General features: G+C 41.8%; 1 protein-coding gene across 2 annotated transcripts in view; it reads right to left on the bottom strand.

Annotated features, from left to right (window-relative positions):
* Window positions 1–15,580, bottom strand: part of LPIN1 (lipin 1) — a 108,321-nt gene that overhangs the window by 21,756 nt on the left and 70,985 nt on the right. For both annotated transcript variants that reach the window (XM_084624308.1, XM_084624309.1), the window contains 5 exons: window positions 15,071–15,396; window positions 13,870–13,989; window positions 5,135–5,264; window positions 2,909–3,224; window positions 635–728 (listed from right to left, as the gene is read on the bottom strand). In XM_084624308.1, coding sequence (XP_084480434.1) covers window positions 635–728; window positions 2,909–3,224; window positions 5,135–5,264; window positions 13,870–13,989; window positions 15,071–15,396 — 986 coding nt within the window. The remainder of the gene's footprint in view (window positions 1–634; window positions 729–2,908; window positions 3,225–5,134; window positions 5,265–13,869; window positions 13,990–15,070; window positions 15,397–15,580) is intronic.

Here is a 15,580-nt window from a genome sequence, read left to right on the forward strand (position 1 = left end):
CAAACCCAAACTGTAAACACACTATAGTATGATCTGGGAAGAGGATCATACAAATGTTAAAAGAAACTCTAATGGAAATTAAACCAAAATGATAATGATATATCTGGGGAGAAAACACATTGTCATAAATAAAGGCATCATATGTGTCATCCAAAAATAATTTTCTATCATTTGTATTTCTAGGTGGTCAATCACTATAGTACAGTTAGAGTAATATAATGATATTAATAATACTAAACTTTAGGTGATTTCAGGTAACAAACAAGGTGAAAAGCATATTGTGTATATATCTTTTATGCTAAGAGCCATATATTCATGGATCAAGGGCAGTATAACACCCAATAACGTTAACGGAAATTGCACAGCAGTCTGAGACTAATATATAATGCTTCGCATTTTCTATCACATTTCTTATGAACAAGTATAGATCTGTTACAAAGTTTCAAGAATCCCATCTTTTCTCTGCATAATTTTAGGTATCCTTCCCAACATCCTTTTTTGACCTAGACTCTCATTTAGCTGAATGTTACTTACAGCCGGTATTCCTATAATCTTGGCACGAGACCTGCTAAGAATCTGATGGGAGAAGATGGAGATTTAACTAATATAGTCTAATCCAAATAAATAGTTATACTTTTTGGGGAAATAAAGAGCAGCAGCTGCTGGATCCATGTCGGTGAGGTCATCTAAATAGACACCATCAGCACCAAGATGCCGGCTTCGTTTATCTGTCAAACACAGAGTAAATAAATAATAAATTGGTGTCTTCAAAATACACAACAAGAATTAAAAAAAACCTTACATCTTAAGGAGCTATAAAGCACATAAAGTATGTGCACACAATTCATAGTTAAAAGAAAAAAGGATTATTTACAATGAGACAAAACTGCAAGGCCAATAGTTTCACAACTGGCCACTGATTTTCTATGCCTTAGTGAAACACCAAAAGGCTGATTTTCAGAGGTGCTGAGCACCCACAATTCCAACTGAAGTCAATGCCGGCTACACGTGATGTCTCATTGGGATACCTAACCTGGATACCTCTTTTTGATACCTAACAGGTGAGGGACCAAAAGAAACTTTACAATGGTGTGGTTTTGCTGGAAGAGGAATTATTTAAGTTAAGCACCAATGTTGACACAAGGACAAATGGATACAAACTGGACATCAACAAGTTTAGGCTTGAAATTAGATTAAGGTTTCTAACCATCAGAGGAATGAAGGTCTGGAGCAACCTTCCAAGGAGGACAGGGGACGCAAAAAAATCTAACTGGCTTCAAGACCGAGCTTGATAAGATTATGGAGGGGATGGAATGGTGAGGTTGCTTACAATGGCCTGTGTCTCATCTGTGACTGCTAATAGCAAATATCTCCAACGGCTGGAGATGGGATACTAGATGAGGAGGGCTCTGCGTTCCTACAGAGAATTTTTTCCCTGGCTGGTGTGTCTAGCTGACATGCTCAGGGTCTAACTGATCACCATATTTGGAGAGGGAAGGAATTTTCCCCCAGGTCAGAATGGCAGAGACCCTAGAGGGCTCCTTGTACCTTCTTCTGCAGCATGGGACACGGGTCACTTACTGGTTTAAACTAGTGTAAATGGTGGATTCTCTGTTATGAGTCTATTACAAGAGTGGATGGATGAAGTTCTGTGACCTGCAATGTGCAGGAGGCTAGACCAGATGATCACGATCGTCCCTTCTAGCCTTAAATTCTAACAGTCTATCTTAGGTACTTATATGGCCCCCATCACCATGTTATCTGAGCATGTTACACACTCTAATATATTTAGACTCGGAACATATCTGTCCAGGTAGAAGTGCTATTGTTCACATTTTTCAGATGGGAAACTGAGGCACGGAGCTGCTAAGTGACTTGTTCCTCGTGACAAAGGGCAGGGACTGGAACACAGGTCTCCCAAGTCCTAGGTCAGTGACATGGCCACTGAACCATCTTTGCTTTCCTGCTGTAGCCACTTCTATAAGAGTGACTGCACAGAGGGTGAAATCCTGAGAGTCTTACTCAGAGCTGTGACCTCCAGTTTGCATCCTTTACTCAAAACACACAATTCACTCCCTGAATTTCTGACGACTAATCAAAGGAAGGCAAGTGAAGGACCACAAATGATTGCATACTAGATGGAACACCTCAATCTTACCTTCACAGACACGGAACCCCTGGGGAACTGGTTGAGAAATGTATCTGTAATAATGTCTGCTCATGTAAAGACTCCAGCACCCTGGAGAATTTGGGATCTACCAAAATACATATTATGAATGTGTAAACTTCACATGGAGATTATATCCCTTATCAGAAAACAATCTAGCATCATCTTTGGAAATTAGAGAGGAATAAAATGGACACAGTTATATTCCAATTGAAGATTATGTGTCTTCTGAACACAACAGAAATTCCTTGTGTGTGACTGGACCATTCTGCTTTGTGGTATGTGTGATGTTTAAGCAAAGGACATGTTGCAACTTTGTTTTGCGGCTGAGACATTCCACAAGCTAGCAGTGGCACGGTTTAGCTGTAGGGCAGACTACTGGTACAGTTGAAAAGGAAACCTGTAGCTCAGACCACAAAATTCTGCAACCCGTGGGTTTGTAAAATAGGGAAGAATTTACTACAAGTTTTGCAGCGCTGCTTATCTGCACAGATCTGCTAAGTACAATAACCAAGGAAGAAAATTATTTCTCTCGCTGTCATTCCAGCTCTCTTTGAAAAAACCCACTCCACACATACATGCTCAACTGTTGTTTATGTTAAAAGGCATATTGCTCTCATTTCAGGCTCTCCAGAAATGCTCTGATCTTATGGATTAGTTCATCTGGCTACAAAGTGCCTAATCACTGTGGGATCTTGGTGCAATATCATGTGCATGGATTTGCAGGAGCAACTGCTTTACCTTTCTTTCTAGAAGGGGAATCTATTTTGCTTGCTTGCTGGACTAAGCAAGCTGCAGCTTGTTTGATTTCTTCATTTGCAGGCAGTGATGGTGCAGCTGCTCCTAGAGCCTCTATCTCTGGTTCATTTATCTCGGCTGGCGCTGGCTGGGAGTCATTTTCATCGGAAGTCGCAACAGCTGCCTGTCCAATGGTAGGTAAAGCAGTCAAGCTGCTTATCTCCTCTGCAGACTCACTTTGAATTACCCGAAAATGAGTGCTTTCCGAAGGATTTACATTCACCATGCTGGATTCCTTTGCCTTGAGTAGAGAAGTGGACTAGGAGAAAAAATGAACAGATCAGTATAATGAAAGCCCTTGAGAAAAAGAGAGAACCAGACACAAAATACAGGTTTCAGAGTAGTAGCCGTGTTAGTCTATATTCACAAAAAGAAAAGGAGTACTTGTGGCACCTTAGAGTCTAACAAATCTATTTGAGCATAAGCTTTCGTGAGCTATAGCTCACTTCATCGGACACAAAATAGTCAGAGTTTAGCCTGGTCTATTCACACAAAGCTCTACTTTCCGCTGCCCTGTATGGTTTTGATTTCAATGGGAGGTGAAGGCATTCTGCATCTCCTAGGAAGCGGAATAGGGCCCGTAACACTTATCATTTCCATGCCCACTAAAACCTGATTCTCAAGTAAACCAGCTACAGCTGGAAATCTCAGTTAGTTGAATCACTCATTCTTAACAGCCCAATTAAATAGATGCTCTGTCTGCAGAACTCCTGTTGATTTCAGAAGGGGAGCTGCACTCAGTGGTTACAACCCTAGGACTTTAGTGAACAAACACTTCTAATAAAAATGGTGGCTCCTAGTGATTCTCTGAGAAGCCATGCTCAGAACAACTCCTATTAGCCTGCCCAGGAGCTAAGCCCCGTTTTTCTTTACTTGGTAGCGCTGCTGCTTAGTAGAGCAGCTGCCAACAGACCACCCGGATCTTAGTTTGAGTCTTGATTATGATAACGTTCAAGGCATACACACCGCAAGGCTGTCATGTCAGAGTCAGCCTATTGGTTAGAATATGCAACAGCTAGACATGCACCATCCGCTGCCATACCCCGAGTGCCAAACGCTGCATTTACTTCAGCGCTCACTCACTGTTATGCAGCTCTAATACTTTACATAAAATTAATAGTTGTTACCCATATATCCAACTAAGAGGCATCTTTACTATGGCTTTGTAAGCATATGGATCACATTTTCAAAAACCTCTTAAGTGACTTTGGAACCTAAGTCTCATTGACTTTCAATGGGATGTAGGCTCCTAAGTCACTTAGGAACTTTTGAAAATTTTATTCTGCATCATCTGTCCATAGGGCAATTGTGGGACATAGCATTTTTGTACCTGGTTGTTTCAGTCACTGATGTCTCTCGCTATCTATAACCAGTTACAGGTGGGGCTATGAATTTCAAAATCAACTGGTGACTTTGGGTGCCCATCTGCAGACCCCTTGAAAGGGCCTGACTGTCAGAAGGTGGGTGCCCAGAACTTTCTGAAAATCAGCTCCCTTTAACATACTTCAAGATGGGCACCCAAAATACCTAGTCACTTTTTTCATGAAAACTTGGCCAGGAATGTTCTCTATTTCAGTCAGTAACAAATATGAACAACATTAAGTACCTTTAATTCTGTGCACAAAGTGTTTACATGCAAAGTCTTCCTCATTTAGCAGAAATGTTTGCCTACATAAATATTTCCTGTCTAGGCCAAGCCCCTAACTTGCCATTTCTTCCCCTGCAATACTTTAAAGATCCAAACCTTCTACTCTGTTCCAACAGCTAAACTCTTGTCCAAGTTGTCATCATCTCCCATATCAATCAGTGCAACCTCATCCTCTTGGACATTCATTCCAAAAGTCCACAATGCCCTCTCCAGCCCATCCCAACTGCAGCCTCTAAAGCAATCTTCCTAGCCCATCCATCAAATCGCATCACCATCCCCTTTTGAATTCCTCACTGGCTCCCCCTTCTCTATCTCATTAGATATTAATTTCTTGTCCTCATCTTTCAAGACTCAACATAATTCAGCTCTTAATCCTGACTTTGATTTGCCTGTATGAAGTAAAAGCCTAAAATCAAACACATATATCAGCTATGTGAAATACTGCACCTGCATGTACATGTGCCCTATTAACAATACACAGTAGATATTGGAAGGAATGAAACAGGAGTGATGTTTGATACCTTTGCAGCTTGAGGTAGTTCTCCCCAGGCCCAGTGCATTTGTGGGTTATTCTTCTGCATCCCCCTGTCCAAGGATTTACTGACTAATTCTGAATCGCTCTTAGGAGTGGGAGGGCGTGAACTTGAGGGACTGGAAAACAAAACAAAACAAAATGGTACTTATTAAACAGCTAAGTAAAAGCAAAGCATAGGCCAAGCTGCATTATGCAGCATTCTTGTTGTATAGTATCTGTATTACAAATGTCACCACAATATGCTAGGCACCTTCCAAACAGTCACTGACCCAAAGAGTTCAAAAATCTAAGGAGCTTAGCAGCAAATCAAAGATGTGGAAGAACGACAAACCATTTCAAAATAACTATCTCAGACTGGCTCTCTGTGCACCCATTAATAGCTGTCAGGTTTTGATAGGCATCGGGGTCTTGAGGAGGAATTTGAAGGTGGTGGGGGTACAGACTAGTTCAGGGAGGGCATCCCATGCATAAAAACACATGGAAGAAATAGTGATAATTAGTAAATTACTACTCTGTGGCACCACCAATCATCTTTGTTTAATGCAATAAAGTCAGTCGTCAATAGTACAAATGGTCAAATCAGCCACTAATCAGTGACGGTTCATAGACTCTAAAGCCAGAAGGGATGACTCTGATCATCTAGTCTGACCTCCTTCATAGCACAAGCCCCTCAAATTTCATCCTGAATTCCTGCATCAAGCCTGTAACTTCAGGTTGAGCTAAAGCATATATTTTAAATACACATCCAATCTTGATTTAAAGACTTCAAGTAATGGAGAATCTACCACATCCCTGGGAAAGCTGTTCCCACAGTTAATTACCCTCACTATTAAAAATGTGCTTTTTACTTCCAATCTGAATTTGTCATGACTATGACATTTCTTAACCTTTTCTTAGATCAACTAAATAGATGCAGCTTCTTTAGTCTGACTGTTTTCAGATAACAATTACTTTGCACTAACACAATGGCAGATCTTAAAACTTGACAGTTTTTCCTCTGATAAATAGACAAGGTTACCTAATTATCTGCATTTTGCCATTACAGTTTCCTGTGCTTGCTATAGGAAATACCTTAAACACTGCAAATGCTAAGTTCCTCCAGCTACAAGTAATTAGTTATTTAAGAAAATCAGCACATTTGTGGGTCCTTGCTGTAGAAAAAAAATTTCCTATTGATTTCCAAGCTCTTTACAATCATTAATCAATGCTCACCACAATCTCATCATTTTACAGATGGGGAGATTAAGATTTTTAAAGATATTTAGGTGCCTAAAGATGCAAACAGGCATCTAGTGGGATTTTCATGGGAGTTATGCACCTATGTACTTTTGAAAATCCCACTGGGGCCCACATCCACAAAGGTATTTAGGCTCCTAGCTTCCATTGATTAAGGCCCAGGTGTCTATCTGCATCTTTAGGCACCTAACTACCTTTGAAAATCTGTCCCTAAGTGACTTGCCCAAGGGAACACAGTAAATCAGTAGCTGGGTTAGGACTTGAACCAGCAATCCTACTAATCCACCTTTGTCCCCCACCCAAAAAACCAAGAATGCATATTGTATCTACATATATATATTCACTATTTTGTTTTGTAAATGTCTGGCTTTGCTTAAATGCAATTTAGATATAATAAAACTTAAAAATGTAGAAGGCAAAAGATGTCCACATTCCGAAATTCTTTTCTATAGAGCTCCCCTTGTAGATTAACACACAAACACTAATGTCACTTTAAGAAGTGCATAAGAATTATAATTAGAATGTTTGGAATGTCTGGGCCTCTTAAATTAAGTGCTGTAATATCAAATCAGAAACATAAACATGCACCAGGAGGCAAAGGAGAAGAAAAATTGCATTTGCAAAAAAAAAAAAAAAAAAAAAAAAGATATTAAAGCATTCCTACTATCCTACTACTTAGATTGCTTGGAACATGATGCAAAGGTTAGTTTCCCATGCCATCTACAAATAGCGAGCTAGGGTTGGTGTTCTTACCATTCCGAGGTGAGCTGTCATTTCCTTAGAGTGAAATCTTCTGACCCTCTTCCTGCCCACAGAAGTCCCAAAACTACCATGCACTGGGAAGCAAAAAGCTACATAGTGCAGCTCTGCAACACACCGTGCCTTTGGAGCCATCGCAAAAAAAGACTTTAGGAGACTCCAAGGCTGAGAAAGAACGTGAGCAAATAATGCAAATGCACTGTCTCTTTGCAGCATACTACTACTGCTCTGCTTGGAAAGGATTTTCTCTTCCATGGATGTGCATAGTCTTTTTTGGGCCATAAGGTTACTCAACTGAAGAGAGAACTCTTCCCCCCATGGGTAGGGATTGAGCCTGGCAGAATTCTATGAAAAATCACCAGGAATTTAAATACCCTGATCTGTGATGTGGGACTCCTCCTGCCTCAGCGCTTCCCCTGGGCTTACAATGAGAAACTCAAGGACTTTTTTCTTTACATACGATGTTCCCTTAATAATGTTAAACCGCTCCTCCCACTGACCAACACCTCTCTGACCCATGGTTTATTAATGAAGGCACTAGCTATGTTTATGAGCTCATATGCATATACTTCTGCCTTCACACCTCATGTATATTTCTGCCATGCTGTGGCTGCTTAAGACAGTGTTCACTGCACATAGCTACGGTCAAAATCAATTTTGATAAAGAACTAACAAAGCTCATGATCACATTGCACATTGTCTTCAAAGATTTTTGTTTTGTTTTTTACTGAGTTGGGACAAATTACGTGCCAGAGCAATGGAAGAGTTTTGCATGCTTCAATCAGGGATGAGCGGGACTTATTCAAGATCAAGACCATGTAAGACTGGTAATCTAGTGATTGTGTTCTGCCATGTAGGAGACCTTCTAGATTCATTTCCCACTTCTAATTTCTTGCTCTGTGGCTTTGAAGGGGTCGGGAATATTCTTCAGGTAATGTACTAAACTCCTGAGGAAGGCATGTCTTGCATCAGTCAGTAGCCTCAAGAATATTAATGGCTCCCAAAGGAATCCCGATCATGTTTTAAAAAATGGTGATCATGACATGAACCTCAAGGCTAGGAGGTATACGTCAGAAGGGAAATAAATAAATGGAAGGGTGGGATGTCAGTGGGAGAGGGGTGGAGATTAGAGAATGATGTTGTAGACTATGGGGGGGATAAATTATAATCCCACAAAACAGACTGAATTTAGCCAGAAGAAACTGTTACAGAATCTATGTAAAAAATACTATGCTCTTTCAGGCAAAGGGAACCATATAGTATGATCTGAACTTCATTAACGGAGTAAATATTTGGAGAAGACTGAGAGTTCTCAAAATAGTCCACTTACCATCACAGCAAGGTGATGTGCACCGACAGGTCAGGCAGTATAGCAAACGTGGGAAATTCCTCTGGCATACAATAAACCCTAGTGAAATTATTATTATCTTTGACATTTGTTATGTGCACTGCAGTAGCGGCATGAAGGCAGGACCCTATCATGCTAGGTGCTGTGCTAACAGATATCAAAATAGAGTCTCGGCCTGAAGCTCTTACAATCTAAGCTGTGATAAGAGGTGGGGGATATGACAAACAGATGGAGAGACCACAAGGAAACAGTGTGATGGTTGTGTACAAGGGAATAAGCAGCATTCACAGCACACAAGCTGGCTGATCAAATGCTAAAAGGAGCTATCTATCTGTTTCTCGCTGACACAGAAAAGATGCATTTGAGCACAGGAGGGAGGTGTTTTTGGTTATTTAAAGTGGTGTTGTGCTTGGAAAAACGACACTGTAAAACGGCATTGAGAGCTTCCATCTTTATAACCACCAACCCGGCAAAGACTGCCTGAGATCTGAGATTCAAACCAGGCTCTTTCCTTCTCTCAAATCAACATCAGTAATAAAAGTTCTATAGGTTGAATTAGGCCCTGTTATCACTGGGCAACCCCACTGTTTTCCAATTAAGCCCTTGGTGAGACTTGTGAAATTCCATTGTCTTCAATTAGTTATTACAGATTAAACCATGATTGAATCATATCCAGCATTCTGTTGATGTTACACAAGAAGGAATGGAAACCTTTAGTCACTGTCATGTCAGCATCCTTTCGTCTACAAGAGACAGTGGGAATTGCCGTCTATGATGTAGATGGTTTGCAATGTCTCATGTGACTGAATAGTCCAATCCAAGATTTGCATGATCTTTGGCAGTTATTGCAAATGTATGTATCTTGATTGGGAACTGCTTGCTTCTTACAGGCTCTTTTGTCTTCAAGCTGTAGGAGCCAGCTTCTGTCATGGACTTTGATACCCTGATGGAGACGATGGTGCCACTTTTTATGATCACTTGCCAAGATTTCCCATTGGTCAGGATCAATCCCAAATTCCTTTATCTCTCACTTGCATTTGTCTTCGTAGTGAAGCTTGGGATGTCCTGTTGTTCTTGTTCCCTCTGATAGCTCTCCATATATCATGTCCTTGGGTATGCATCCGTCTTCCAACCTACTCAGATGGCCCAGCCAGCGCAGTCATCTTTGCTTGAGTAGGGCTGTCACAGCTGGTAAATTTGCCCTTTGAAGAACCTCTGTGTTGGTGACTTTATCCTGCCATTTGGTGCTGAGTATGCGGCGTAAACAGAATAGGTGGAAACTGTTTAACCTTTTCTCCTAATGAGCATAAGTTGTCCATGTTTCCCCACCATACATGAGAATGCTGAGGATACAAGCTTGGTACACTAGCATTTTGGTCTTGATCGTAAGCTTTGAGTTGTTCCACGCTCTTAGTTAGTCTGCCAAAGGTGATGGCAGCCTCTCCAATGCGAACATTTAGTTCTTCATCCAGTAAGAGGTTGGTGGTCACTGTAGAACCTAAACAGCTGGACTTTTGGACTACTTCTAGCTGGTTTGCATTTAAGGTGATGGAAGGATCTTGTGGAGCTACCTGTCCTAATACAACAGTTTTCTTAATAGTGATGGTGAGAGTAAATGCCTGATAAGCACTTGAAAGGTGGCCCATGATTTCCCGTAGTAGATCTTCATCATGGGCCATGCGGGCAGCATCATCAGTGAATAGAAGTTCCCTTATTAGCACCTTTTTGACGTTGGTCTTTGAGTTAAGTCATGATAGATTGAAGAGTTTCCCATCCGATCTTGTGTGGAGATACACTCCATCTTTCACGTACTTAAATGCACAGTTCAAAAGTACTGAGAAGAAGATTCCAAAGAGTGTAGGGGCAAGAACACATCCTTGCTTCACTCCGCTTTCCATCTCAAAGCTGTCTGAAGTGGACCCGTCAAACTGGACAGTTGCTCTCATGTTGCTGTGGAATGAACATATAAGACATGACAGGGCTGGTGGGCATCCTGTCTTTTCTAGTGTTGCAAATAGACCTGCTCTGCTGACTGTGTCGACTGCTTTGGTTAGGTCCACAAAGGCCATGTACAATGGTCAGTTTTGCCCTTGGAGTTGACTCAGAGAAAATATGTCTATAGTTGATCTTCCAGCCCTGAATCCGCACTGTGATTCAGGGTAGGCACGATTCGCCAGCTGCTGTAGGCGCAATAGGATGACTTTTGGAAGTCAGAGCTTATACACACAAGGAAGAAACATCACCAGCGAATCGCTGGGCCAAATACCAGCTCCACAGGTCCCGCCAGAGCTAGGTGCGGAGCCCACGGTAGGGGAGCGAAGCAAGGCCACTGATCTGCTGTCCAGCGGCCAGGCTCCTGGAGAAGACGGCACCCCGGCGGAAATCCTCAAGTGCGGGAAAGACAGCCTGCTACACATCTTCATCAGCTGTTATTTAAATGCTGGAAAGAGGGTGAGGTACCACAAGAGATGCATGATGCAAACATCATCACTCTGTATAACATTGAAAGTGAAAAGGGCGACCGCAACAGCCAAAGGGGTGTCTCACTAGCTACTAAGTGTAGCAGGAAAAGCTTTCACAAGTCATCTTTTAGTCACTAGAGTCAGCAGATACTACTCAAATGCCATATCCCTTGAATGTTATGCAATCTATCGTAGATACTTACTGTGGTGATAGGAGGGTAAATGCACTGAAGATTGTGAGGTGCTCAGATACATGGTCCCCAACGTCTCCGTGAGGTAAGGAGGTGCTATTATTCCCATTTTACAGATGGGGAATGGTGGTGCAGAGAGGGTAAGTGACTTGCCCATAGTTACATAAGAAGGATGTAGCACAGTAGAGACTTCAATCTAGGTCTCCTATGTCCTCTGCTATTGTCCTATGCACTGGATCATCCTTCCTCTCTCTAGATGCTCTCTCCCAAACAGTCCAAAGTACAGAAGAGCTTCCACCCCCGACCCAAAGAATGAAGATCAGAGGACAAGAGAAAAAGGCTTCCTCACTCACGCCACCCCCTCTTTTGTCTGATTAAGCATCATCTTGTGCGGGGTTTTAGATTTTTCATTTTAAAATACTCTGGTATCACAGAGGGAAAGCAAACTCTGCAGGAAGGCCCTGTGTTCTATGAAGTGGAAATGATTTTTGTTTTTAAGCTACAGAAAGCCCGAAAGGAAATATCTGTATTAATTTCAATAGAACTACAGCAATTGACACCAGCCGAGGAGCTGGATAATTTGTCCTTGGATGTTTCCTTGGTCTTTTTTTCCATTTTTCTAATCCTTTTTCTCATTATACTGATGTTATATTACCCATCATAGTGTAATGCAGGGCTTCTCTGTGCAACTTACCTACATTCAAAGCCCAGGTAGGAGGTAAGTAAAGGCAATTCTGCTATCTTGCATTTTCCTCCCAAGTGTCTAGGTTAGTAATAAGCAGCTTTGTAAGTTAGGCAAAATTTGCATATTGTTAATGCATTAAAGGATTAATCACACACCCCAAAAGGGGAAGAATAACTCCTCTACCTGTCTATAGCAGGGAAGTGAGAGGATTGATGAGGACAAGAACTAGATAGGCCTCCATCTGCTGGAACAGTGAGATGGGAGGATGGCCCTGTGCAATCAAAAGGCTTACTGGATAGCACGATATATTGAAAGAGAGAAAAACTGGGTGTCATTATTCAAAATAGGTGCTAATTAACACAAGCTCTTCAGGCACTCAAAAGCCATTTGAAAACAGGACTGTACATCTCAAGTTTTCAAAATCTAAGCATTGCAGTCTAGAAGCACAAAGGTAGCATACAGTTCAAACTAGCCACCAAGTCTCCACACAGAAATAGACTTCATTGGAACCTCACTGTGACCTGTGGAAAGAGGACTTGTCTGACATCAACTGAACAGCTTTGAGGCTGTTCCTCAGGAGGAAAAAATGCAGTCCAAATTGACACACTTTGATTCTAATGTATGCACACCCACACTGTGTGTACACAAAGAGTATTAAACAAGAAATGCATAAGGAATATATGTATATAATATGCTGTATGTATATGTGTATTATCTATAATGAACATTCCATGTTACAGTCACCTTTGTCACTAAAGAAATAGTTTTTTGAAATAGACATAGGAAGCTTATTTTCTTGAATCATAAAGAATCTTGGTTTTTTATATATTAGGGCCCAATCTTGCAAGTCTTGGAAGGATCAGGCCCAAAGTAAAAAAAATACAGTTTGAGCGTTGGCCTGCTAAACCCAGGGTGTGAGTTCAATCCTTGAGGGGGCCATCTAGGGATGTGGGGCAAAAATTGGGGATTGGTCCTGCTCTGAGCAGGGGGTTGGACTAGATGACCTCCTCAGGTCCCTTCCAACCCTGATATTCTATGATTCTATGAAAATAGACTCATGACTAAATTCACTAAAGTCTTTCTGTGTAGCATGGATTCAACTTCCACTGAATGTTCAGCCCTCTATATGGTAATTATACAAACCCATTGACATCAATATTACTGCACATGTGAGTAAGTGCTGCAGGATTAGATCATTGTTTCTGGACAAATGAATTTTTGGTTTAGGGCAGCATGATTCCCAACTTCAAAGATCAGCACTGGGCATGTGATCAGATTAAGGCAACAAATATTCCACACAGCATATTCCACATTTGAAGACTGGAAGTGAGAGCAGAGTTGCCCTAAAGCTGTTGCATACTGTCTGAATTCAAATGTAGAGAGACAAGGTGGGTGAGGTAATATCTTTTATTGGACCAACTTCTGTTGGTGACAGAGACAAGCTTTCAAGCCACACAGAGCTCTTCTTCAGGTCTGGGAAAGGTTCTCCCAGCGTCACAGCTAAATGCAAATGTGACATTGGGAGTACCTTTCCCAGACCTGAAAAAGAGCTCTGTGTTGCTCAAAACCTTGTCTCTCTCACTAACAGAAGTTGGTTCAATAAAAGATATTACCTCACCCACCTTGTCTCTCAAATATCATGGGACTGACATGGCTACAACTATACCACATATTCAACTGCAGAAGGTATTCATCTAGTAGTTGATAGTGATAATGCTTGACTCAACAAGACTTGAGAAGGCAGCAAGTAGGACTAAGGGCACGTCTTCACTGGCAACATTGAACATGGCTTGTGTAGTCGCAGCCCATCTCCATGAGGGGAAACGCTCCCAGAGCTGGGAGCACGACTCCCAGCGCTGGTGCACTGTCTATACTGGCATGTTACAGGGCTGAAACTTGCAGCACTTTGGGGGGGTGTTTTTTCACACCCCTGAGCAAGGAAGTTGCAGCGCTGTAAAGTGCCAGTTTAGACAAGCTCTAAGTGAGGAAGGGGAGATTGTTTAAAAAAAAAACTATATATTCTACTTCTATATACTGTACCTCTGAAGGGGTGACCACTCTCCATCTGAATGGGTGTATGGTACAGACTGCGAAAGCATACTGATTGCAGAAGCATTTATCTCAGACACTTCTTCACTAAACATATCCGTAACAGATATCCTGAGCACAAAAACAAACAAACTGGAAGTTAAAATAATGCCTGAATATTAATTTTCCTCATATCTCAGTTAATAGAATAACGGAGACATGTTCTAGTAAGAAGACATGCAGATGTTGGTACAAAATCAAATAGTGGGAGAAAACCACAGTCTCACTCATACCCTGTAGTTCCACAGATATCATTCTTCTCGTCACTCTGCTGTCAATTTCCTAGGTTAAAACTCATTCTCAGGACCAGATGCTCTTCAGCCATGTGTGCTGCTGGGGCGGGGGGGTGGAGGGGGGGAGCTGAAATCTGAAGAAGTGGAAGGGGGAAGCAATGACTCTGCTACATGCTACTCTTGCCCCCTGAATCCTCAACATCCCTTCTGTACAGACTGTGGAAATGGGGCTTCTCTGGTTCAGAGTAGATGCATGGGGGATGGGAAGTGCGTACAGTAGGAGGGGACAAATCCGAAGCAGCAATCACTGTACGTCACAAGCTTCCCTCCTATTCTGCCAGATTTCAAAGCAGAAATGCACCCATGAGCTACTGTTGCTCTAAAACACAGGTAGGGAGAGGAAAACAAGGGAGAGCTAACTGCAGAGCTGAACAAAGGGGACCAAGAGAGGACCCACAGAGAGTTTGGCTCTCCATGCTTGTAACTCCAGGATCTATGGGGTTAGCCCAATGATAGCTCCAGTAATTAGTGGATCTGGATATTCTGGATTAATCATCAGAATGTTTTTTATCCACTGTATGGACACAAAATATAGGTCAAATTATCTGCTGGTATATATCAATGCAGAGGAGAAATGCTAATTTACACTAGCTGAGGCTCTGGTCCTGGGTATCTATTAGACTCCTGTACCTATACATTACCAGGGAGTAATAACCAAACTAAAAACGGGTTTTCTCCATGTTGGTTTCAGATCAGAAGTCTCTTGGATTTCATAACTAGTTTTGAGGGCTTGGTTATTAATTCAGAAGGACATCTTTACACACACATCCAAAAAACACCTGAGTCCCCTCTCTGTGCAATACATGCAAGAAACATTTAATCCTTTCAATCTGGCATTAGATCTGCATTATAAATGATACCTCATATTGTCCATGGGCTCATTCTCTTCCTCTGAACTAATCTGTATAGAAAACATTTCTTCATCTTCTGATGTGTCTTCTCTTTTTAAACTGTCAAGTTTATGGGTAGATTTCCTCCTCCTCTTCCTTCTTTTCTTCACAGAGACACAAATCGAGGCGCTTTCTATAGCAGACTGGGAAGCAAGACTGGGGATTGATACCTGTGAGGATCCAGTGGATTCCAGATTCCTCACCCTGTCTATCAAGTTCCTCTTCAGCTGTGATTCCATCAGAGCAGCTCCTTCTGATAGAATGGGGGATGTAGCGAGGTGGTAAGGAATTACCTCCTGAAGACAAAGAAATCAAAAACAGGGGATATATTATTCCCCCCCCAGTCAAAAATATAGGTCTAGCATCTGAGCCGAATGGTCTGTCCATTAACCCAACTGACTATCAAAACAACTCAGGCCCAGAGTGCCCCTTCTCCATGTGGGCTCTCTAGGCTTCAAGCCAGGGGGAACTGTTTTCAGG

Source organism: Lepidochelys olivacea (assembly GCF_965140295.1).
Source record: "Lepidochelys olivacea isolate rLepOli2 genome assembly, chromosome: 3".
NCBI lineage: Eukaryota > Metazoa > Chordata > Testudines > Cheloniidae > Lepidochelys > Lepidochelys olivacea.